This window comes from Lacerta agilis, chromosome 2, assembly GCF_009819535.1.
Source record: "Lacerta agilis isolate rLacAgi1 chromosome 2, rLacAgi1.pri, whole genome shotgun sequence".
NCBI lineage: Eukaryota > Metazoa > Chordata > Lepidosauria > Squamata > Lacertidae > Lacerta > Lacerta agilis.
The window spans coordinates 2,824,828-2,851,073 of record NC_046313.1 but is presented as its reverse complement, the minus strand read 5'-3'; the positions used below and the strand labels follow the sequence as shown (position 1 = coordinate 2,851,073).

The window sequence follows — 26,246 nt, the reverse complement described above, 5'->3', positions numbered from 1 at the left end:
GGGAACAGAACTCTGTGCACATACAAATCTAGCAAATCAGCTAATGCTTGAGTTAGTGGCACCTTTCCTCTAGCTGTGTATGTGGAAGATCTTTCTAAAACTGAACATCCAAATGCTTAACCTTCCCACCTGCAGCCTGAAATGGTGCAGTCCAGCAAGGTACATATCAGTTTAAGGTAACTGTTCATGCATTTTGTCTCAGAGATTCCTTTATGCACAAGCTGGGCTTGTACTTGCTAAGAACTGGTTCCTTGTCTTATAGGAAACTCTGGATTACAAATTGCTATTAATAGATTTGGGTGGGACACCGGACTTTGCCTTTGCTCTGACCGCCTGGTAGCTTGAATAGAGCTGGATAAGAGACTTTAGTCGACTGTCTTAGGTTGTCATCTGTAGTCTTTAATTATTATTATTTTTAAAGCAGATTTTTATATTGACTTTTTCAGTCAACTGAGTTTGCAGAAGCTGATCTAATTTTGTGCGTTCTTAAGCACATAACAAATCAATGTACCTTTTGGAAATTTCATCCAGAGCCTAGTTCTGCAGGAGGAGAATCAACTGCAGAGCTAAACTGCACTGATCTAATCTGAAGTCTTGTGTTTCTTTTCTCTCTCTTCCCACCCCTTTCCCCTCCCAGGTGTTCTTCACGCGCAATGGGAAGATTATTGGCAAGAAAGACGCTGTGGTGCCGTCTGGGGGCTTTTATCCCACTATTGGGATGCTGAGCAGTGGAGAGAAGGTCAAGGTAGATCTGCACCCACTCAGCGGCTGAGAATGAAGGGGCGTGGGGAGCCTTTCTCTTTCCTGCGCCATTCCTTGGGACTGGCCTGTTGTTCAGGTTGTTCTCTGTTGGACTTCCAGCCTCTGCCTCCAGGGGCAGCATTTTGTCTATGGGGCCATATAGATCATATTATCTGTCTAGCTAACACCACCTAGCTTGGTTTCTCTCTCCCCCACCCAAGGAAAAAAAATCCTATGTGATTGCAGATACTTTTGGGCTCCTTGTACCATTGCTGGATGCTGGATCAATCCTGAGGCTCTTGTTCCCAAGCAGGTCTGGGATTAATCACTGGGACAGTGTCCCGCTCTCTTCCCAATCACAATGTTCCAAGTCTGTGCTTTTGAAAGAGGCTGGGATATGGCCTGGCCTCGTTGCACTCTGAATGCAACGGGGCCCCGTTTTCGGCTCTCTACCACTCCTGTGCACCATATTGCATCAGACATTTGTTGCTCCTCCCCAGCTGCAGGCCAGCCCCCCAACATCTTGCCTTTCTGGTTTCCCTGCAAATCCCTTTGCCACTTTTTAATGCACACTTGCTCCTCCAGTTGAAACGTAGCTTGAGAGGAGCCCGTACCAACTTTGAGGATGGCATGAGGGAATGTTATACAGATGATGAAAATCTTGGACTGTATTTCCCTGTGTGTTGTGCACCTCCCTGTCACATCACTTGTTTAAAGGAGGCGGCCTTCCATCCATGCTGAACTCCCTTCCTGCTATTGTGCTAGCATGCCTTCTTCCTAGTGCCAGTCTGGAGGTGTGCTGTGAGGGCACCCTGCTTTCTTCCCAGCTCCCTTTCCTGAGCCATTGAGATCCCTCAAATAATTGATGCTGGACCCGGGAAAGGGTGGTCCTTGTCCTGGGTGCAATGCTGCTGCAAACCTGTACTGCTGCTACTGCCATTTTGTAAGTGGGAGTGGGAGCAAGCAGAGATATGGGACGTGATTGTAAAGTGTTTTCTCTTCCTCCTCCTCAAGTTAATGAGGGCTGGCCCTTGATGTGTAGCTGCCCTTGTCTTCCTTTGCGCTCTAGGTCTCTTGTCCTCTGCGTTGTGCTTGCTGTCTTGTAACCTTACCTGTTTTGGCTCTGAGGTTATTCAAAGGCTCTTCAGAAGTGTAAGAAATCTGTCATGATGTCACTTGTGTAGGTGTGGCTAATCTATGGCAGGAGATCCTTGATCCTTGGGGGTGGAAGATAGGGGAAGGACAGGCCCTACACTAGCCCCTCTGGCCCTGTTGCTGCTATTAATTTTCTCAGAAGCTGGTGGTCCTGCAAATAGTTGCACTGGCTCCCTCTTGTGGTCCAGCTACCTGGCTTTGTTGCAATTGTACTGTTTTTTTAATAGGTGGGTTGGGAACATAAGCATCCCTTTGTGGTTCGTTCTTGCTTGAATGTTGATGTTGTGCCAGCAACCACCCCAGACTCTTTGGAAATGTGACAGCACCTCCATCTTCAACCTTAATCCATGCTGCTGTTGCAGACTCCCACTGGTGGCTGCTTCCTATCTTCCCATCACCAAAATAACCTAATACTTGAATGGGATGCCAGTGAGAGAGAAAGATCAGCAAGCTTTGCTGTTGCAATCTTTGGAGAGAGCCAAAATACTGTCACCCTGTTGTGCAGCCTGCTCTTGGGCTGTGTGAGCTGACGGTTGTCCTTCTCTCCAGCTCTGCATGGCACCGGTTCCTGCTGCATCACCGTAGAAAGCATCTTTATACATCCAATAAAGTTGAAATGTCCATATTTATCCAGCACTGGAATAGGCTTCTGTGTTATTTTTATAATGCTTCACTCCACCCTCCCCCCATTCTCCATTGTTTGGACCTTTTATCTTCACAGTACCCTCACTGGTTGCACTAGCTGGCCCTTGGGGCCCTTCAAAGTCTACGATTCTATGATTCTAAGTGTGATCTGCATGTGGAAGTGGACTTCTCCCCACCTGACAGTGGCAAATGTGCATCATCATGTTATTGAAGTGGCAAGCTGTATCTGTGTATGGAATTGGAACGTCTGGAGCTAGGGCTACCTGCTGTTGCATGTGACTAGCTGGAGCACAGCTAAAGTGTGGCCATAACCTCTTTCTGGTGCTGAAAGCACAAGGAGAAATTCAGATTGCAACAAAGGACTCCTGCTTGGAGAATCTCCAGGCCTTGCCTGCTGCAGCCTTTGTTTTCCCCTTCCGAAAGTGAGACGCTAAACCAGACAATGATTGAAAGACAGACACAGGTGCCAGATAACAAAAGAAGAGCAAGCACTTCGGTTCCTCTCCCCACCCCGTTGGGTGTTAATTTTAAGAAGTAAACAGAAGTTGTGTTGCCATTTATACACAGAGAAGAAAAATACAGATATAAAAAATAACCAGGCTTAGTGCTGCAGGCCCCCCCCCCATATATAGATATATATTATCAAGACATCTCTGGCTAACATCCATATATAAATTCTTTAGTAGACAAAAATAGATCTCTGTACTAAACCCAACCCTCCCCCCCCCACCTCAAAGATTTGGGGGCTAACAGAGCCCCATTTTCTCCTCTTCTACTGATGTGCCGTCTTTAATAATAATGGTGGCTTCTTTGCTTTGTTGCGTAAAAAAGCACAACACACACACACACACACACACACACACAAGCTCAGCTGTTGCTCTTTTTCTACTTGTTTACATATGGCACCCACCAATGAGCAACAGCACGGCTTAGTGGACTGCACCTAAGCAGCAGCCTAGAAATCAAAATGGCAGCAATTGTCCAAGCTATTAATGCATCATCATACAATTCCCAATTTTTAGAGGGGAGAAACATTCAAAGAGTTTTCTAGCCGTATTAATGGTAGAACAATTCAGGCTGTGGTCTGCTTATTTTTAAACAAGGCCAGTGCAGGGCCTTTGCTAGCTCAGTTTTTATGTATTTCATGTAGACGCTCCTTGCCCTGTGACCCATAATCCTAGTCCTTCTCATAGAATCATAGAGTTGGAAGGGACCACAAGGATCATCTAGACCAGGGGTAGTCAACCTTTTTTTATACCTGCCGCCCACTAATGCATCTTGATGGTAAAATTTCCTTACCGCCCGCCAGTGCTCGATGGAAGGAGGATTCAGCTTGTGCCGTAGAACCCCCTCCTGCCCACCTAGAATCCCGAAACGCCCACTAGTGGGCGGTAGGGACCAGGTTGACAACCCCTGGACTAGACACTGCTTCTTCTCTGAAAAGGAGATACATTGTGTGAGGATATTCCAAAGTGTAACAACACACCTGAGGAATACTTGGGATAAGATACCCTCTGTAACCCTTTTTTTACTTTTATAAAATAGAGAGATTAGGCAGTTTGCCAGAGAAGGTGATGATTTAATATTTGTATGCTAACCTTTGCATAATATATTGTTCTATCATAAGCTATAGTGACAGACTAATTCAAAGCAAGTAAAAACAAAATAAAAAATAAAAAATCCTTCCAGTAGCACCTTAGAGACCAACTAAGTTCGTTCTTAGTATGAGCTTTCGTGTGCATGCACACTTCTACACGAAAGCTCATACCAAGAACGAACTTAGTTGGTCTCTAAGGCGCTACTGGAAGGATTTTTTTATTTTGTTTTGACTATGGCAGACCAACACGGCTACCTACCTGTAACTTAAAGCAAGTAAGTTTCAGTGATCCCAGAAATAGGTTCTTCATGTTTTGAATTGCACCTCCCATCAGCTCCAGCCAGAATGCTGCCTGGGGCAGTTGGGAGTTGGAGTCCACCAGGTTGGGGAAGGCTGTGATACAGTGAAACAAGTATGACCACCTTTGTAGCTCAGGGGTGGGGCCCTCGAGGTGACTCCAACTCCCATCAGCCCCAGCCGGCATGACCAGAGATGATGGGAACTGTAGCCCAACAATATTGGAGTCTCCCTCCCCTAAGTTCCCAACCCCTGTTTTAGTTCCAGCTCCATTAGGTTCTCATGAAACAATGTGATATAATGCAAAGTAAACAGCTGCTCTTATTTTAGCTAATAAAGACACACATCACAGGAAAGCAATCTGCAAGTTACTTGGTGGTCAAAAGGATGAGTTGTCTCACAGGGCTTTGAGCCTCTGGGAGAGACACTGAAAGCAGCATTTCAGCAGATGTGTGTTCTCCTATCATGGTATTCTGGTGCTGGAAAAAAGGTACAAGAAGTCAGGTTCTCTTTTCAGCAAAACTGCTACAGGTATAGCAGCCGCTTCTCAAATAGTGCACTAATGAAATCAGGATTAAGCACACACAAGGAAAGATGCATAAGCACCCTTTGCGAGGAAAGGCTGCACATTTCCTTATGGAGGGAAGAAGCCACATGTGCCTTTCATTAGAAGGAAGAAACACACCTGACAGGGTTTCCTGTTACCCTCAATGAAAAAGACAGTAAGTAAAAGAAGAGTAAAGGTGAGGTTTGAATATAGGAGTGATCAGAGAGGATCACACACTTACTCCTCAGAAGTTGGCTTGTGCTAACATTGCAAGACTAGGCTGTTGTATAGCATCCTCCCTCTGGCTGCCTCTATCCACTAGATGCTGCTGCTTCTCTGAAAAGGAGACACACTTTGGAATATCCTCACACAATGTAACAACACAGCTCTGAGGAATGCATGTGATAAGACACCCCTCTCTAACCCATTCAACAGCTTTTTAAGGTGTTCCCAAGACCTCGGCTAAACAGAGCCCCCTGTTCCTTCTTTGCAAATGTGCACATAAAGCTAGTAGGTGCTCCTTAATCTGGCAGAGAATCTTGTGTTCAAAAAAATGCAGCATTTGCAGACTGTCAATACTTTCAGGTGGGATTCAGTTGCATACTGGCAAACTAAGGTTACTTGATTAAAGTGGCTTTTGTGCTCTTGCACAACAAGCCAAGAACAAAACAACACCCCAGACTTTTCGTAGTAAGGTAAGTCATGAGAAAATACAAAAGGAAGGGTAGAATAACAGTTCTTGGTCACGCGAACTCGCTACAAAGAAATTAGAAGAAATGCTCAATAAAACAGCCAACGTTTGCAAACATGCAAACGACGACTTAATAAACAGGTCATCTGAAAGCAACCACATACAACTTCAAAGATATCAACTGATTTGGTCCATAAATGACCACTCCAATTTTCTCTTCATTGCTTCACTGGGAAAAACTGCCTTGTCTCCCTTGCACAGCACTTTGTTTACAACTGTGCCCTGGAGAGAACTGGAAACTGAACTCAAAAGGTGCTTCCTGACAGGTTCTTACATGGGATCGGTGCTGCCCATACATGCACAGGTTCTGTAGCAGCTGCAACAAAATAGTAGTTCCCCCCACACACACACCCTGCCTTTGATCCATTTTTTTCCTTTTTGCAGAAAATCTGATTTAAAAAACACACCTGGTGGCTGTTTGTAATACCCAAATTACCTATTTGCAATACCAAGCCTCTGCCTGGAAGCACAAAGACAGTTCCAGATGATGCAGCCATAATCCATGTACTCTGTCTCACTGCACTCCTGAACTAGGAGCAGAATTCAGTAAACCTGGTTCTTCACTCTGCTAACCCCAAGGTTACTGCTGCCTTTAATTTTAATCAGAATATGAGAGCAGCTGGTCCCATTCTCTTCACTGTGCTCTGGTCCTTTCAGCACACATTGCTGCCGCCACTCGGCTCCTGCCACAAGGTAACCTGGTAACTTGAAGACCAAGCATCCTTACTCAGGCAATACAGCAGGTTCCCATTGCTTCCCACTTGACCCCTCTATCACATACTAATGTCATAAATGCTGCTCTATTATAGAACTAGGAGAAAGGTAGCTCACCAGAGACATTATGGACTATGCATCTCCTTTACACAATCAGTGCATTTTCACGCATGACTCTTGCTGGAATGTGAATGCAAAACCGCCATTGGTCAGAGTGTTGATTTGCATTACAAATCTTTCTCCCACTGATGGCCTAAAATGGTGACCCCCCCCGTCCCACCCCCAACCTGTGGTAATATTTTCAAGTATTTACAAATCCTACTGTTTCCCTACTGCAGTCTGGGCTCTATCCTTTTGGATGCTGTTTACATCAGGGGTAGGGATCCCATGAACCTCCAGATATCTATGGACTATGGCTCTCATTATCCCTGCCCCTTGGCTGTAATGGCTGAGGCTGATAGGTGTTGGAGGTCCAATAATACTACCAGATAGCTTAAACTCTCTATGTAAGAGATGTGAGTGAATTGCCCCTCTTGTGCTGCTCAATTCTATTCAAGATTAAGTTGAAGGCTGGTTGCCTTAGAATCCTATTCAGAAAGCAAGGCCTTCATTCTAAATGGCAAAGGGTAGTGGGAACATACTAATTGAAACCCACATCCAAGCTTCAGAGTCAACGGTGAGAGAGACTGCCAGACTGATAAAATATATTGGTACAGCAAAGGATGAAAGGAAGGGAGGGGGCATTAAAAAAAATAAATTAGAATTCTAAAACACCCAAGGCCAGCTTTGTAGCCATAGCTTGAGTGTTTAAAACAGGGCAGACAGCCTTCAGGCGTATGAGATCTACTTCCATTTTTTACTAAAACCCTGACATCCTCTAACCACTCACAGCTTTCAGACACACACATAAATAACACTCCAAGGAGCCCCCTGCCCATCTCCTTTGTTTCAGTAATGTAACACTAGGAGGGGTGTTATTTTCTGGTTGTCACAACTTGGAGTCACAAATACTTGCTGGTCTACTTCAACACATCCAGAAAGAAATCCAGAAAGTAGAACTGACTGCTGCTGTCCACCTAGCTTAAAACTTCCAAAATGGATCACTTATCTTACCATGTTGAGCACTTCTCCTCACTAATGGAAGACAAGGTTAGTATTTGATAAGCCTAAAGGGTATTTATAGCCAGGCTGGACTGATCTGCATGATCGGAAGCGGACATGGGGCTGGGAGCTCTGGCTGCTGGTTCTGTGCTGCAAAATGGCGCACAAGCCCATATGCAAGGGATTTGCAGGAGGGGGGAAAACAGCAAGTAGGGGGAGAGCTTAACCCTTCACCTGGCCACTAGTCTCCTCCCCACCCCCAACCCTAGCAAACATATCCCCAGCTGCTTTTCTCACTTTGCTGGGGCTTTGACCCTGCAAACAGCAACCCCCCCCCTTCTGTTGCTTTGCAGCGGAGAAGAAAGAACCAGATTTCCTCAGCATGGTGTTTGCAAGCTGGCCCTTATGCTACCCTTGGCCTGCCCAGAGTAATTCTAACCTCTTCTTCTACCAGGATGGTACAAGATGCTGCCTCTTAATGGATGCAGACAGTTCCACATATTCATTGCTTCCAGATGCTTTCAGTTACTGTTGTGCTGCAGAACCTTGTCTGAGCTTATGAAAAAATCAGCCAAATGTTTAAAGCTGTACAGTCCTTTTCTAAGTTGTCATCCATTGATGCTTTGTCTGCTAGTAAGAAAACAGTGCGATGCAGACTCCTGGGGTCCAGTGAAATGAGTGCAGCCTTGACATCCACACCCCCAGAGCCCTTTTTGCTGGCCAGTAGGTGGGAGAGAGGCAGGGGAGTAGAAAACTCCCGAGCAGTGGCTCCACCTAGGCCTGCCAACCTGCCCAATAACAGCTTCTCCCCGCATCACACGAGCAGCACTAATCAGTGGTCAAGGTGGGGAGGAGGAAGAAGTTGCCTGCAGCGAGATCTGCAGCAGTGTCCCTTCATCTCCGGTGAGTCCCCAGCATAACCTTTGTGATGAAGTTGACAATGGCCGATGCCGGTTGCTCAGGGTCTAACTCAGCAAAAAGGTGGCAGATGTTCTCGCATGGGCTGCCTTGCTTCTTGGCCACAAAACCAAAGATCCTGGAAGAGAAAAACACTGCTGAATATATGTGTGCATGCATGAGAGATGGTCCTGGTACCCATTTTAATTGATTCTCCCTCCTCCCCAACTCCAGGCTGGTTAAGGCACCTGGATGCAGCATCAAAATGGAAAGTCAGGACTCAGCTCCCAGGACCAGAATAAAACCAAAGAGTTTTGCAGGAAAAAACACCCATACTTTTTTGTACTCTGTAAAACACTGTAAAAAATAATAGTAGCAGTAGCACTAGCAATAGTAATATTAATAATGATGATAATAATAATAATAATAATAATAATAATAATAATAATAATAATAATAATAATAATTGCAGCAGCAGTCTCCTGGACACAGAGACGGGCTTTATTCCTGCCCACATTCTCTTGTGCGGGAGGGATGTTAAAAGACCTTTGAAAAGTTAGCCAATGACCTTTGGCCTCCCCAATGCTTACTTGGATGTGGTGCCATCTGGGTTAGCCCACCTGCAATTAAAGAGAGACAGACAGACAGACAGAGAGAATAATGTCACATCAGAAAAAGTATATTTACCATCATCCTCTGAGACAAGCCTTCAACAACCCCCTAAGAGGTGAGCACTCAAAGCAAACACGCAGCATGCTTTGCTTGAAAGGAAGCCCTTGGGAAGCTGATCGCCTTTTAACCAGAGCAGCTCTTTATGTCAGTTTAAGTAACGCCATCTTCCCACCCACATAAAGTTAAAGGAATAATAACAGAACATGCTTTAATGCAGCTGTTTGGTTAATACCAACACATTCCAATAATGCCAAGGAGCTCCCTCACAATTTATTTAAACTCGGCTTAAAAGGGCAGAAGTTTAAGAAACTGCCTGTGAGGTCTTTATTTGTTTTTAGGTATTAGGTTTATGAATTCCCCTTCCTCCAAAAGAAGCCCAGAGTGATGTACAATAAAAGATAAGACAACAAAAAACTTCAATAGATAAAACACATTTCAAATCCCCAAATCTCTATAAAATAACAACATTATTAAAACATAGCATCACTTGCTGACGTTAGGCATTAGACAACAAAAGCTTGATCTGTAAAGGTCTGGGTAAACAAAGACATCTTCAGCAGACACCTGAATGCAAATAATGATGAGGGCAAACCTAACTCCATGGGGTCATGATTCTAGAATCAGGGGGGCCTTGCTATCCAATATTGAACCATGAATCCTAGTGAGGACCATAAGCAGAGACAAACCCACTCCACCGACAACCACTTAAAATTAGAACCTTGTGAGCCCACCAAAGTAGGAAACAAAAATATAGGATTCAGCTACATCAGTAATGAAAAATAATGTTAAATGTGTTATAACACTGTGACACCAGATGGCGCTGTGGAGTTCAGTCTTTCAGCAATGTGATCTCCCATTATGAGGTGTACCGTGCATTTTCCTGAAACTTTTTTTGATGCGTCTAGATCCAGCCAGTCTACACAACAGCCTCTTCTTAGAACGCAACTTACAGCTTGCTAACATTTTCCCAAGAGGACCAGGAAAGATTGCGCAGACAAGCCTCTGTAGAAGCTCCTCCACAACCTCGAAGCTGCAGCTGCAAAGGCTCTATAGAGAGAACACTGACAGCAGACTGGCGTTCTCTGAGTAAGGCACGAGCTAAGCAAAAGCCTGTGGCAAAGCCAGGCTAAGCTGCTGGTTACCTGCGGTCCTGAGGATCTGTGCTGCAGAAAGTGACGCTGCTGACAGGATAATGGCGCCGGAAAAACAGCCTGAGGGTAGAAGGAAATTTTCCTGAATCAAGAGGGGAGGGGAGGTGCAAAAACCACTGTGGGTCTCTCTCATGACAACAGGAAGAAGAAAATACATGGAAAGAGCAAAACATATCACGATGGGCAGGGAAGACAACGGCATATTAGGAAGAGAGGAGGGGCTTGGCCCACAGGTATCCTGGCGCCCCTAGAGCAGAGGCAGCGTGACTCACTTTCTCTGGTTGTCTGTGAGCGTGATGCCCTGGGCTGACACCTTGAAGTGCACGACGCAGGCAGAAGCACGGGGAGTGGCACTCAGGGTGCTGGTGGCTGCCTTGGCCACAGCCTGTGGACCTGTCAGGGACTCTGTTTCCACAGAGCTCAGGTACAGCACACTGCAGGCTATAATTTGGAAGAGGGGAGGTGGGGGAAGAGAGAAAGAGATGGATTGTTCAAAACTTTGCACCTTCCATAACCACACAGCTCGGACCCCATCTAGTTCATCTGCTAAGGCTTCCAAACACTTAAGAGATTCCCTTCCATTTCATCCTTGTTTGATTTTCCGCTGCTGAAACCAAAGTCTGAATTAGATGTTAGCGAACTTTGGTTGGGAAGAGGCTGCAGTGGGAAGTGGGAAACATGGAAAGGGTTAAGCAACCCTTCTCCCAATTACTTCTTCTACCCTGTGAATTTCATCCTCTCCCTGCTGCTTTGCAGTTTTTCAAACAGTGACCAGGACTCCACGGCTGTATCTGCTGCTGAATGCCTACAGACCTCCTTACCTATTTGTGACAAAAATAGCCTAATATTTTAATATTTGTCACAAAAATAGCCTAATACACCTGGAGTACTGTGTCCAGTTCTGGGCACCACAGTTCAAGAAGGATACTGACAAGCTGGAACGTGTCCAGAGGAGGGCAACCAAAATGGTCCAAGGCCTGGAAACTATGCCTTATGAGGAACGGCTTAGGGAGCTGGGTATGTTTAGCCTGGAGAAGAGAAGGTTAAGGGATGATATGATAGCCATGTTCAAATATATAAAAGGATGTCATCTAGAGGAGGGAGAAAGGTTGTTTTCTGCTGCTCCAGAGAAGCGGACACAGGGCAGTGGATTCAAACTACAAGAAAGAAGATTCCACCTAAACATTAGGAAGAACTTCCTGACAGTAAGAGCTGTTCAACAGTGGAATTTGCTGCCAAGGAGTGTGGTGGAGTCTCCTTCTTTGGAGGTCTTTAAGCGGAGGCTTGACAGCCATCTGTCAGGAATGCTTTGATGGTGTTTCCTGCTTGGCAGGGGGTTGGACTGGATGGCCCTTGTGGTCTCTTCCAACTCTAGGATTCTAGGATTCTATAGCTTCCTACTTGAGTGACACTGACATCTAGTGCAATATTCAGCTTCTTGTGCATCTCAACTTCCATGAAGAACAAAAAACAAGGTTTTGTTATACTTCTATTTTTCAGTTTTAATTTGTATACCACCTTTCTTTATTGGGATAGCACAGTCACTGGAGCATGGGACTTTTTATCTCATGGCTGCGGGTTTGAGCCTCACATTGGGTAATCTAGTGCAAGTACCGTAAATCATAATAATGGGGCTTTAGCACTCTGTGTGGTTCTGCATCCCTTCACCTGTCAATATCAGAAGTCCTCCCTCTCCGCTCTGGTACTGACCTGCTCCCTGTTTCAGCAGATCAGCAGCTGTGCTCATGTTGGTGGGAACAGCCAGCTCTGTGCTCTCCTCCACAAGATCTGAAAAGGGGGAGGCAAAGAGAGAGACAACACTGTCTAACATGCACACCGTGGTTAGAGCATGTGGGGCTTGCATGTGGTGAAACAATGTTCAAAACTTCATTCAGCTTCATTCGCCCCAACCTACAGGCTAAAGTTAAATTTCTGCCATGGGCTTCTTAAGAGAAAGGTGGGTTACAAAATCGTGTGTGGGACTTGTGCAGGAGGCAAAATGGCGATCGGCACGGGACCGCAGAGCTCCCGAAAGTGATCTACACGATCGGAGCTGCCCGGCTGGATCCCGTGCCGCCGAGACCGCCGCTGCCGCCGCCGCCGCCGCGCAAGCACAGGGAACATCGGTGGGGAGGCTCCCGCCCCCCCCCCGCGGGACCGCGAGAGAGGACTCACTCGCCCGACGGACGGGCGGATCCTTGGGCCCCGAGGCCTAGCGGCCTACAAGGACCTGCCTCGCGGAGCGCCGGTGCTCCGGAGGCTGGAGAGGGACGCCCCAGCCCCGCCAGCGCTCCCGCCGCCGCTGCAGCCGCCGCCCCCCCCGAGAGAGGTAGGAAGGAGAAGACCCTCCCTGCCCCCAACGCCCGCGGATCGGGGAAAAGGAGTTCTGGGCCCCGAGGCCCAGCGACCTGGAAGGACCTGCCTCGTGGAGCGTCGGTGCTCCGGAGAAGGACGCCCTAGTCCCGCCGCCGCTCCCGCCGCCGCTGCAGCCGCGCCCCCCCCCCAGGAGAAAGGCAGAAGGGAGAGGACGCTCCCTTCCCCTATCGCCCCCGAACCAGGGGAAGGAAGAGGGACCCCTGGGAGGGGAGAAGTGCCTGCCCCCCCCCACCGCCATCGTCGCAATTGCCGCCACACCGCTGCGCCCCGGAGGGAGCGAGGCCCTGATCCTGCAGCCCAGGAAGGGAGGCGAAGAACGGACAAGGAAAAACACAGGCCCGACCCGAACTTGCCTCCCAAAAGACTAGCGCTCTAGGAAAAGGCCTCCCCTTGGGAAGACATCGCTTTTTTAATATATATTTGGAGGGGTTTCCCCTTTCTCCCCTTATTTTTATCTTTTGTTATTTTTTATTTTTATTTTTATCTTCCTCTCCCCACCCCACTCTTTAAAAAAATAATAATAATAATAATAATAATAATACCCTTGAGGAGAGGGGAGAGAGGAAGAGGGGAAGAAGAAAAGAAAACTTATTTTATTTTATTTTTATTTCTTATTTTTAAATAGAGGGGAAGAGAGAAAAAAAAGAAGGAAGAAGAGAGAAGAGGGGTTCCCCCCCTCCTCTTGCTCCTGTTTTTATCCTAGTCTCTGTTTGTTTTTTAAGCCACTACTTTTTGTCTTTGTTCTGGGGTTTTTGTTCTTTGTTTTTTAACCCCCCCAATCCATTTTTACTCTTACTGTTTATCCATCTGCTCTTTCAACCCCCCCCCTGTATCCCTCTCTTTTACTGTCCCTTCTCACCTTCTCTCCTTAAAATAGTTCCCCCCTTCTTCCTTTCCCTCTTCTTTCTTTTTCTTTTTTTTCTTTTCTTTTCCTTCTTCTTTATTTCTTCTCCTCTCCCCCCCTTTTTTCCCCTCCCTCCCTCCCCCTTCTTTAATTTTTTGGGGGGAGAGAAAGAAAGGGGGGGAAAGGAATAAACCTAAACTAAACTAAAACAAAAAACATTTTTCCCTAAAGACACCCCCCACTGCCGCTACAACCACTCTATTTGAATTATTATCTTTATTTTTACCCCTTTCTCTTCACCTCTTTCTCCCCCTCCCTTTTTTCTTTTCTTCTTTCTTTCTCTCCCCCCTCTTTTTTAACCTCTCCCCCCCATACACCTACTCTTACCACTTCTCTTTCAAAAGGGGACCATTGCCACTCCAGCCATCCCTTATGTGAACTTTTATCTTTATTTTCATTCTATTCTCTCTCTCTCTCTTTTTCTACCCTTTCTACACACTACTTAAAGACATATCTCTCCACCCCACCCCACCCCCAATTTATGCTCTCCCACCCCACTTTTCCACTCCCAGCCCCATTTGTTTTCTATCCCCATCTCTTCCTTTCTCTCTTTCCCTTTGTGTCCCTCTCGCTCCCTTTTTAAACCTAATTCCCCCCCCCCTTTTAGTCCCTTTGCCAACCTATCTTAGAGGGGGGAGCCCTCTCTCTCACCCACCACACCCCCTTAAAACAAAACCTTTCCCCTATAGTAGCCACAATCCCCCCCGCATCTCTGCCCACTGAACCTCCCCCCCCGAAGTGAATTGTCTATCTACTAACCCACCTGTTTGTATACCTATCTGTCCCCCCCCCCACTCTGACAACACTGCTGAGGCGACTCCGGAAATCCCAGAGAAGCCCTTTCATCACAGCCAAGAAGTAATACGAATGGCCGCCTAAACCATACGCTCTGTAAAAGCCACCAATCAACAAAGCCTGACCAACCCAACAGCACCCAGGAATCACCAGTGTTACAACCCCTAACCGCAACACGCCACACTCCAAGAAGACGCTGAACAGACACCAAACCAAAACCATCAGGGAGACCAAAATGGCACCAACCAGGGAGATGGCTAACGACAATCAGAACACAACACCCCTCCAAGACGACAACCACCCAATAACAAGACGAGATCTGAGAGAAATGGAGGCTAGATTAGCAAGAGAACTGAAGAAAGAAATGAAAGACGCAATGGCTCCCATGCAGATATTAATTGAAGCTCTAACCTCCAAAGTAGAAGCTCTAGAGAACAAGACCCAAATGCAAGAGAGAACATTAGAACAATACCAAGAAGAGAACATACGGAGGATGGAGAAACTGAGCAAACTGGAAGCAGAAAACACAGAAATGAGAATCAAACTAGCAGACCTCGAAGACCGAAGTAGACGCTGTAACCTCCGATTTCGCAATTTCCCTGAAGATGCAGAGGAGAAAAGCACAGCAGACCTAATTGTAAGCTGGCTGAAAAACACAATCCCAGGTTTGACACTCGAGACAGATGACCTCGAGAGAGCCCACAGAGCCCTAAGAGCCAAACCGAAACCCAACACCCCCCCAAGAGACATCATAGTGTGCTTTGCTCGCTACAAAAAGAAGGAAGAGATATGGAACAAACTCAGAAGAACAACCAACCTTCTATACAAAAACAACAACATATCAGTCTTTCCGGACTTATCCCAAGACACCCTAAATCGGAGGAAAAGCCTACGCCCATGCACCCAGCGCCTCCAGCAAGCAAAGATCAACTACCGATGGGGCTTCCCCTTTCGCCTCATTGTAACAACAGACACAACGCAACACATGGTTACCAACATACCTGAAGCTCAGCAATTACTAGAGGACCTCGGATTCGACCCTCCACCGGAGTGGCAACAGGAGAACCCACCAAGCGAAAACCGCAACCACAACGCCGAAATAAAAGCAGACAAATGGACGACAGTGCAGAAGAAAAAGATGAGAAGAAAGCAGCAAAACAACACGTATAGGTACAACCAACTACCGGCACGCACAGAACCATCCCACCGAAGACTCAGCACAAGAATCCAGTCCAAATCCAACCAAACCAACACCTCACAAAGGAATGACCCTACAACAACAACCATAACTGAATGAAGCATCCGGAAAACACCCCAAACTACAGGACTGGTGAATATCCCCCCTTCCCCCCCCAGCCATAAAAAATGCCAACACCATCAACATCCCCCAACACCACACTTCCACAGTAACCCCCACCCCAACACCAGTTCAGACCTCAACCACGATCCCCCCCACCCAACAACCAACTCCCTCATCACCACCCCCACTCCACACCAAAGCAAAACAAACTCTCCAACCCAAACACAACCCACAATCAGGCTTCAACTTGATACCTAACCAACACAATGGTGGCACCAGAGCGCACCAACACACACACTCTTACCCTAACACACCAGCAATGTTGCTATTTACACTGACAATATTGCTTCTGAACCTTATCTACAACACTTACAACATTGGCGTCAAAAAGACGCCTCACACCGTCTCGCTGTTCACCCCCTGTCGCAGAAGACAAGGGAGATGGCCTGTCCCTGAACACGGCCCTCCACACCAGCCGAGACCCAGGACCAACCGGCTAATCGCCAAAGGGTCCAAAACACCCCAAACGCACGCTTATATGACCACACGTAGGAAACCCCCTACAACCTACCCCCCACTCTCTAACCCAAACCCAACTCCAACCCCACCAACCCCCTATCCACCACAACCTGGGTCAGCACAACCCTGTTGGTTCGATAAACAACATAAAATGAGAGACATAAGACAACCCAGACGGGTTGGCCAAAAATCATCCTACACAAGAAGGAAACAAGATGGCTAACTTAAAAGCAATTACACTAAACGTGAGGGGGTTGGGAAACCCCATCAAAAGAAAACGCATCACCTCATACATAAATAACATGAAACCACACATCACCTTCTTACAAGAAATACACAACCCATCCAAAGGGAGCAAACTCCTGAATGACCCCCGCTTCAGTCAACAATGGATAGCAAATGGCTCAGGAAAAGCCCGGGGGGGTAGCTGTGATAATAAGTAGAGACCTGAACTTCAAAGCCACAACAGTCCTTAAGGACAAAAAAGGTAGATTCATCTTCATAAAAGGGACATTAGACGGTAAAAATAAATTGACAATTGGCTCTATATACGCTCCAAATTTGAAACAATTGGAATTCTTCCAAAACACATTAAACAAATTCCTCTCCTTTTCTGAAGGGGAAGCAATCCTGGGAGGTGACCTCAACATAAATTTAAAAGGCTTATCCCTGAAAAACATACACCTTACAACCCCAGGGGCAACCTCCCTCCAAAAATCCCCCCCAACAACCAGGGACTCCTACAAACTACTGAAAATGCTAAAAAACAAGGGTCTTTATGACATATGGGGTGAGCTAAACCCAGGAGACACCAGCCACACTTTCCAATCTGGACGGCATGGCACAGTCTCCAGATTAGACAGCATTCTACTTACACAAGGCCTAATCCCCCTAGTGGAATCAACAAACATAGGCAACATCAAAATCACAGACCACGCCCCAGTAGAAGTCACTGTCAAAATAGGAGAAGAAACACAAACCACCCCATCATGGTCCTTCAGTCCCACCCTAACTACAAACCAACAAATTAGAGAAACCCTCACCAAAACTCTCCAAAACTACTTCAAGGAAAACGATATAAACAACATAGACACCCCCCTCCTATGGGATGCAATGAAAGCGGTTACCAGAGGAGTATGCATAAAAGAGAAAGCACTCCTTAAAAAACAAACCTCCTCAAAAATTAACAAATTAGAACAGGACATCACAGTGCTCTCATCACGCTACAAACAAACAGGATCTAAAAAACTCCTTCAACTTATAGAACAAAAAAGAAAAGAAATAGACTCCCTAGAAATCAACAAAACAATGATAAACATTTTATATTCTAAGCAACGCTTCTATGAATATGGAGGGAAAAACTCCAGACTACTGGCAAATAGATGTAGGAAAAAAGCACTCAAAGCAAGAATACACTGCATCACCAAAAAAGATGGCAGCACTACATTCTCCCCCAAAGAAATAACGTCAGAATTCGCAGAATTCTACTCCAACCTATACACCTCCCGCAACCCACCCGAGAAAGAAATCAGAGAATTCCTAACAGAAACGAACATACCTACCCTAACTAGCGAGGAACAGGAACTCATGGACAGCCCTATCACCCCAGAGGAAATAGACACAATCCTTAAAAACTTAAAATCACACAAAGCCCCAGGCCCTGATGGCTTCACAGCAGAATTCTATAAAAAATTCAGAGAACCCCTGATTCCCTACATGACACGCCTGTTTAATGACATCATAAAAGGAGGGCCCATCCCCAAAACCTGGACCCTCTCCAAAATAGTCTCCATCCCAAAACCACTAAAGGACAGTCTCAAAGTAGAATCTTACCGCCCAATCTCATTAATAAACCAAGACTACAAAATATTCACATCAATCTTGGCCAACCGCCTCAAAAAATTCCTATCCAAGCTAATAGCCCCAGACCAAACTGGCTTTGTCCCTGGTCGCAACATTACAGACCCCATCAGGAAACTACTAAACCTAATCGAACACAGCAAGGCAACTAAACTCCCACTGACAATCATGTCCCTAGATATTCTCAAAGCATTTGATTGCTTAGAATGGAAATACCTATCAGCAGTACTAACCAGCATGAAATTTGGCCCCAACTTCCTACAAACCATCAAACAAATATACTCCCAAGCCTCAGCAAAATGCAGAATTAACAACATGGACTCAAAGACCATAACAATCCAAAGAGGCACAAAACAAGGATGCCCACTGTCCCCCTTCCTATTTATCCTGGCGCTGGAACCCCTAGCAATTCGAATCCGAGCAGCCACAAACATCAAAGGGGTGGAAATAAAAGGCAAAACATATAAACTAGGACTTTTTGCAGACGACCTAATGGTCACAACACCAGATCCTTTAAACACAGCACCCTCCCTAATCAGAGAACTCAACACATTTGCAATGGTGTCAGGCCTACAAGTAAATTTTGCAAAATCAGAAGCCATGTGCTTCAACACCCCCCCTCACATCCAAAGAGAACTCACCAAAACCACCAAGATAAAACTCTGTCACACCAAGTTCAGATATCTTGGGGTGCAAATAACCAAAAACCTCAACAAACTATACCTCCACAACTACAAACCCCTATGGCAACAAATAAACAAAAATTTAAAGAGATGGAACAACATGAACTCCACTCTCTCAGACAAAATAGCCATGATCAAAATGATCACCCTTCCAAAACTAACATACCTGTTCCAAACCCTCCCAATCTGGATTCCCCCAACCCAACTCCGCAAATGGCAGAGAAAACTACACTCTTTTATCTTCTCACACAAAAAACCAAGAATAAGCACCAAATACCTGCACCTCCCCACCTCAGAAGGTGGATGGGGAATCCCCAACATAGAAGCATATTACAATGCCAACCAACTACGTCACATAATCCCATACATACTAGAAGACGAGACAAAACAATGGATACATCTAGAAAGGGACACAATTGAAAACATCTGCACCACAGCATACCCACTCCTCCCAAACAAACTAAGAAAAATCCCCACAACACTTAACAGGTACACACAAACCATGTTCAAAGCATGGAAAACAGAAATAGGCAAATTATCCCCTACCCCATCCCCACTAATTCCCCTGGCATACCACCCACTATTCCTACACGCAGCACAAAACCTCCAAACAAAAACATGGCAATCCAAAGGTCTGCATCGCCTAATAGACTTTTATAAAAATAACACACCCTTATCAACACAAGAAATACAGGACAAATTAGAAGACACCCAAATACCATGGTTAGCACAACACCAATTACATGCCCTTTTAAACAACCCAGCAGTAAAATCAACAGCAACTAGACCCCTGACAACCTTTGAAAACCTCATCCTAATGACAAAGGGACACGGCAAAGGAATAGTATGTGCAATATACAAAATACTACTAAAGAACCCCACAAACCCCCTAGACACAATCAAAAGACAATGGGAGGACGACATAGGATACGAAATCAACCCCACCCAATGGACCAGGATGTGGTCCAAACCCCCCTTTAAATCCATATCAACAAAAAGAAGGGAACTCACCCTAAAACTAACCTACAGGTGGTATCTAACACCAAGAAAACTAGCACAAATACGCCCAGGAACCTCACCAAGATGCTGGAGAGGATGCACCTCTATGGGCACATACTTCCATATGTGGTGGGAGTGCCCCAAAATCCAAACATTCTGGACAACAACCATACGAGAAATATGCAAAATAACCAAACAAGTGCTAGAAACCACCCCAGAACTGGCTCTACTAAACATCTTCCAAGACAATAATGCCCACTTACAACACAAGGAACTCATAATCCATCTACTCTCAGCAACCAGAAACATCATAACCAGACACTGGAAAGACCTGTCAGGAGTCAACATGGACCAATGGTACCAAGCAGTATGGGAAACAGCCCTACTAGAAAAATTAACCAGCAACCTAAAACTAGCACGGGGACAAACAGAAGAAGACACCTTCACCCCCGTATGGTCCCCCTTCATCGCACACGCAGCCCAACAAGACAATGACAAAAACCTACCGACAGCATACAAATCAATATGGCTAACCTGATCCAAAACAACCACCCACCCCACTCACACAGGAAACCAAAGACCATCACAGCCAATCACGAATGAACAATCAAACCCTACGCCAATCACAACCTCTCACCGCCAAAGAAACACAAGCAAACAACAGAGAACCAACACAAGCGACGCTGACACCAAATCCTACATATATTAAGGAAAATAGAAACATCATCTCCCCACCCCACCCTCCCACCCATCCCACCCACTTCCTTCCCCCTCTCTCCCTAATGTCTCAACCACTAAAATTGATCTGTAAAAATGTTTTATGGAAAAATATGAGAGACATTACAACTTTGTAAACCAAGAAAATCTTTAATAAAGAAAAAGTAAAAAAAAAAAAAAAAAAAAAAAAAAAGAGAAAGGTGGGTTGCAGGTGTGGTAAATATGGAGCAGCCAATGTATCATCCTCCAGATTTTTGTTGGATTCCATCTCCCATCTTCCCTGGCCATTGGCCATGCTGGTTGGGGCTGATGGAATCCAACAACAGCTTGAGACCAGAAGGACACTTTGGGGTGGGGGCACTAGTCAGGCATGCTCATTTATCCCTTGCAAGAGTTGCGATGATCTCTGCTGGTTCATGCAGCAGAAAGCAGTACAGTTGCCATAAACCTTAGCATTTAATGAAGTACTTCCAAGGGTGGAAAGCACTTTGCAGTCATTATCTTGTAATCCTTACAAATGTAAGGTACATGAAAGATTACTTCAGGTGTGGGGCTGAGTGGCTAGAACAACCTGGTGAATTCATGAGAGTCGAGATCTGACCTTATTGATCCACAGCTCCATCTCTGAGCCATCACACTGCTTAAACCAGCATGGGAAACAGGAGCTGTAAAACCTGGCCGCCTCCTGCTAACAGTAGATGCACTGAAAATCAATGGACCTTCTAGTTTTGTACATTAATTTTGATGGATCTACTCTGAGTAGACATGGGTTGGATAAAACCAAAGCAGCGGAGATAATGACTTGCCTGGAATACACACACCCATGCCCCTTTCTGCTTTAATGTGGGGAAGCTGCCATACAAGGCATTATATTTGAGTGTTTCAAGATTTATAGCCAAACTACGTCCCCACTGCACCCAGATATCTTGGCTCCCAAAAGCTTCCTGAGCACCTCTTACCTTTGCTTGGGATACGGAGACGGCAAGGCAAGGAGATGGGGGTGATGGAGTGCTGGGACACCAGGGCTGGCAAGCTGCCTGCAAGGAGAAGAGGAACAGCCATGGGGCACAGCAGTGCTTCTCCTGCACAGCCTCCTTACAGTACCTTCTCCCCTGCACATAGCAAGCACCCTCTTCCTCCCTCAAGCCTGGAGCACTGCTTAACCTCCCTAGCAAAAGCGTAACCTAATTTTTCTAGATGAGGATATCAGGAGCCTCCTGGGCCCACTTGCCCCGCAAGGTACATAATAACATTACGAAGGGCTCTGCTGGATCAGGCAAATGGCCCATCTAGTCCAGCATCCTGTTCTGACAGTAGCCAGCCAGATGCTGGCAGGAAACCCACAAGCAAGACCCAAGCACTCCCCCCTCCTGCTCTTTCCAGCCACTCCAGAAGTATTACTGCCTCCAACTGTTGCAGCAGAACACAGACATCATGCTGGTAGCCAGTGATAGCTTTACCCTTAAAGAATTTGTCCAATCCTCTTTTAAAGACATCCAAGCTGGTGGCTTTAAAACTTATCTGCTTAGGTACCTGTGTAACTTTTTACATTGCAAAATATAAATGAGAATGTGCCGGGTGTGTGGCCACCTCTTTTTCTTTATGCCAGCCACTCACCAAAATGGGGCTCGTTGTTGCAGCCTTTGATCTTCACCCCTTTAGGTCCTGTCTCAATCAGGAAGTGACGCACCAGCTGTTCAGCAGGGTCGCCTATGGAAGGATGGAGAAGAATTTTGGTTGGTTTGTATTTTTAAGTGAACTCAACTACCTAACTCAGCAAATGTATGAAGTTTTGCCCTTCTTTGAATTTTGCAATGCAGTTCTCAGTTCAATGAATGTATCAAAATACGTTTCAAAACATTCAGAATATATTTAGAGATGTGTACAAGGATATGAAATATGAACTTACATACAGAAGCGTAGCAAGCCCAAGTGGTACCCAGTGCGGATTTTTTTGTCAACCCCCCCCCCATCTGCCCACACCCCTTCAAGTCACAGTGAGTGTTTTGCGTTCCCCCACAATGCTTTTGAGGTGCCGCAAAGCATTGTGGGGGAATGCAAAACGCTTACTGTGACCTGAAGGGGTGTGGGCGGATGGTACCCCAGGACCAGGTGGACTGAGTAAAGCAAGCACAGCTAATGCTTTTGCAGTGCTGTGGCGAGTCCTAAGCCCAAAGCCACTGGATTTGCTCTGGCTTGTGCTTGAGGCTCTAGGTGGAGGTGCCAAATGTCACCCCTTGAAGCTGGCACCTTTGTACCCCCTGAGAGGGCAGTGCCCTGGTGAAATGTGCCAGGCTGCTGGGTGGAGCCGTGCCTCTGTGGCTTTTTCCAGCAAGAAGGAAAAAGCAAAGTGTGTGCTGTGTAAGCCAGCTGCTGCACTGAGCAACCTATGAGTTGTGGGGTGGGCATGCTGAGAGTCACCCCCTCCCCTGGAACCTGGGGCGGACCGCCCCCTCACCCCCCCTAGCGACGCCCCTGCTTACATATGAATTTTTGTATGAAATTCACAGATTAGTTTAAAGTGGCATGGAATGGACTTTTATGAATAAAACACAGGCAAAACTGACACTGAAATAGGATGAACTGTCCATCCCTACTCCTATGAAGGAGTAGGGCATAAGAATAAGGTGCTACCCTCTCCCTATGCAACATGCTCTCAGGAAGAGCAGATCACTCATCAATTGTGGCTGCTAGGGTCTCTCCTATATACTTGTTCTTCCAACCTCTCTCAAGCAAAGAGAGAATTTGCCAGGGATGGAAACTTACTTATTTATGCATCTTCCAATTAACCACATCCTCTGGGGTTCATAAAGTTAAGAAAGCACATATATGTACAATAAAAACTAAACCTATCAATGAAGGTGGGCAGGAACACATAATACGAGCACAAAGATCACATAAAACGTTGTGGCTTAAGAGCCAGCAATTCAGAACACTCTTGGCGGGATAAAAGGCTAAGGAAGGAATTGGGTAGTTTCCAGAGGAGGGATGGGCAGAGGAGGGAAGGAAATCTATTAGCCAGCCTTCTCAGTTATCCCTCCGCATTTCCTTTCTCCGCTGGACATGGCCAGGACACGGCTAAGAGGCACAGGAATGTCAGAAGCAGCTGTGTTCATATTGTGTGAAGCTGTGAGAGGCTTTACTCCTTGGGTGTGGCGTGCCTGTCAGTCACAGGAGAGAGGACAATGGACAAGATTGGGCAAACTGCCCATCACTCTTTGTCTTGGGAGGCTGGAAAGGTTTGCCCAAATGACAAGACCCCGCCCTCTTGGCCTCACTGATGTGGTTTAAAGGAAAACAGAGCAGTATGTTTGGCACCAGCTGGGCAGTAGGAGTTGCCGGAAGGAGGCATACAAGACGCCAACCAACCATCTTAGGAACTCCATATTTGAGCAGAGGTTTACTCTGTAGCCTTTTTTTCTCCCGAAGATATCCCGCGAGGAAGTGTAGGTTTAGGATCAGAGTTTTCCTTCTAACACTGCAGCGAATGCTTGGGAAGCAGGCACTCTTTTGCATGGGGCTGTAGCTACTGCTGCAAGTCAGGAAGTGTTGGTTTGCTGCTTTTACCTTTGGTGGAGTGGTTGATGATGTTGGGTGGAGGTGTTGCCACTTTCAGAGCCAGGCCGTAGGCCCCCTGGAAGGAATTACTGTCCCGAATGAGGAAGGTCCCAGGCTCCTTGTCCTTCAGAAGGGCAATGGCTGCTCAGGAGCAAAAATGTAAGTGAGCACCTTGTGTATGCAGAAGCCTGCAGTTCTTCCAAGGCAGGGTTAACCATCACACTACATTATTCTTCAGAATGAGGACCAGTACCATCTGTAGTCCCTGGTACTTCCTCGTGTAAAATGGAAACCCACTTCTTTAAAGGGACCTACTGCTTACAGGTTATGATGGCTGCCTCCTCTCCAGCAGACAGGAAGCAGCAGTGACCATTTCCCCAAAACACAGGCAAATGCAAAAATAGGCAAGTGTTTGCTATTACATACATTACATCCAGAGCCATAGCTGGGTTATCTTGCACCCCTGGCAGAACTATCTGGATAGCACCACCTAGCCACAGACAAATTAGCTTTTCTTTCCGCCTCTCCTCCACCCCCTCCACCCATTCAATTCCTCATGCACTTCACCTTGTAATGAATTCTTTTTGTAATGAATTCTGATTGAAGGAGGCCAAAACAGAGAGGGGACACCAAGATGGGGAAGGCTGACCTACATGATCCCCACTTACGTTCCGGGCCCCTGCGTGCATAAGTGAAGTTGCATAAAGTGGGGAGCACCCCACTTTAATAGGGAGAAGGGCACGGGAGCCAACTCCTTGGGGCCAAGGTTCCTTCACCCCCCCTAAAATATTTGAGGATGCCACCACCCCCCAGTTAACGGCCATTCAAATAGTGTTTGTGCGCTCCATCTCAATTATACGGGGCGGTGCTTACCTGCCCCCCCATTTATTTTATTCAAGTTGGCACCCTTGAGGCAGGGTGTGCGAAAGGAGAGAGAGAAAAAAAAGTGGCTCCGGAGCAGGCAGGCTTTGAACCTGGTGACTCTCCCCCGGTGCCTGGAGAGGCAGGGGTGCGGGCAGTGAGGTGGGCTGGGCAGCACCAGGGGACGAGGCTGGTGGACCTTCCCAGGCCCAACCCTGAGCGAGGTCCAGGAGAGGCAGAGCCGGCGCCTCACAGCCGAACAGGATGGGGCGCTCGGGGCGCACGCAGGCTCCCCCGCCAGGCTGCCCATCCAACCCAGATGCCAGGAGGGCCAAGGGGGGCAGCCGAGAGCAGGCACCACCCAGCACGCCCACTTCCCTGCCCTGTCTGGGTTGCGGGCAGGGAGCGCTGGCTGGACAGGGTGCCTGGCAGAGGGTCTCGGCAGCCGATTTTGCGCCCCCCCCCGCCTGCGCTGCTGGTGGGGGCCCACCTCAGCACCCTCTAGCTACGGCCCTGATTACATATGCTATTACAGTGCAGAGACATTTTAAATATGATCACCCAGTGGGGAACATGAAGTTAACATCAGCAGTCACAACTCAAGCAGACACATATTTCACAGTGACTGACTGAATCGCAAGAGATCTAGGGCAGTTCTTGAATTAAGCGCTGCTTGATGCTTTCTAAAAACAAGGTTGGGGGAGCCTGCTCTAGAGAATGTGTCAAATACTGATTTTGTTAAATCCTATCCAAACTAGACAAAACTGCTTGGGAATTGTGTACCTTGATCCCGGGACAAATGAGGCTTGTACCAGAACTTTGACGTGTCTTGGACAAATTTGACGCTAACCTGGTTCTCTTGCTGTGAATCTGGAAGAAAAGGAGATGGAAGATAGTGTGGCTCTCTTTACAAAAGGCAGACGAGCAAAAGTGTTAGGAATGGCTTTTAAAAAGTGCAACATTAATACTAACACAAAATATTTTTTGCAGCCCATTAAGAGTGTTTGGCATGCTTAACTTACATTATTCTTAAGTCAGGGATGAGGAACCTATGGCCCTCCAGATGCTGCCTGACTACATTTCCCATCATCCCTGACCATTGGCGGTAATACTGGCTGAGGTTGATAGGAGTTGGAGTCCAACAGCCCCTTGAGGACCACAGGTTTCCCATACCTGTTCCAAGTGACTCTTACCACAATCCTATAAAGTAGGACAATATTATAACGGGGAAGGGTCATAGGTGGAACACAGGCACAAGTCCCCAGTTCAATCTCCATTCGAAAGGATCTCAGGGGACAGGTAAGGATTCCAGAGAGCTGTTGAGTGTCAGAGCCAAAAATATGGGGCTAGATGAGCCAATGGCCTGATTCAGCATAAGGTAGCTTCATGTCCTCATTATTCCCAAA

The 26,246-nt window shown here is 46.6% G+C and overlaps 2 protein-coding genes across 13 annotated transcripts in view; one reads left to right on the top strand and one right to left on the bottom strand.

Moving 5' to 3' along the window:
* SPRYD3 (SPRY domain containing 3) overlaps nucleotides 1-2,535 on the top strand; it is a 42,713-nt gene extending 40,178 nt beyond the window's left edge. For all 7 annotated transcript variants that reach the window (XM_033137127.1, XM_033137106.1, XM_033137097.1 and 4 more), the window contains one exon: nucleotides 638-2,535. In XM_033137127.1, coding sequence (XP_032993018.1) covers nucleotides 638-772 — 135 coding nt within the window. In that variant the 3' untranslated portion in view covers nucleotides 773-2,535. The remainder of the gene's footprint in view (nucleotides 1-637) is intronic.
* A 4,216-nt stretch (nucleotides 2,536-6,751) lies between these two features.
* The window catches only part of TNS2 (tensin 2), a 132,205-nt gene continuing 112,710 nt past the window's right edge, over nucleotides 6,752-26,246 (bottom strand). For all 6 annotated transcript variants that reach the window (XM_033137028.1, XM_033137047.1, XM_033137037.1 and 3 more), the window contains 9 exons: nucleotides 25,624-25,710; nucleotides 23,989-24,120; nucleotides 22,039-22,131; nucleotides 21,381-21,458; nucleotides 11,979-12,056; nucleotides 10,541-10,709; nucleotides 10,260-10,328; nucleotides 9,036-9,065; nucleotides 6,752-8,584 (listed from right to left, as the gene is read on the bottom strand). In XM_033137028.1, the coding sequence (XP_032992919.1) occupies nucleotides 8,443-8,584; nucleotides 9,036-9,065; nucleotides 10,260-10,328; nucleotides 10,541-10,709; nucleotides 11,979-12,056; nucleotides 21,381-21,458; nucleotides 22,039-22,131; nucleotides 23,989-24,120; nucleotides 25,624-25,710 (878 nt within the window). In that variant the 3' untranslated portion in view covers nucleotides 6,752-8,442. The remainder of the gene's footprint in view (nucleotides 8,585-9,035; nucleotides 9,066-10,259; nucleotides 10,329-10,540; nucleotides 10,710-11,978; nucleotides 12,057-21,380; nucleotides 21,459-22,038; nucleotides 22,132-23,988; nucleotides 24,121-25,623; nucleotides 25,711-26,246) is intronic.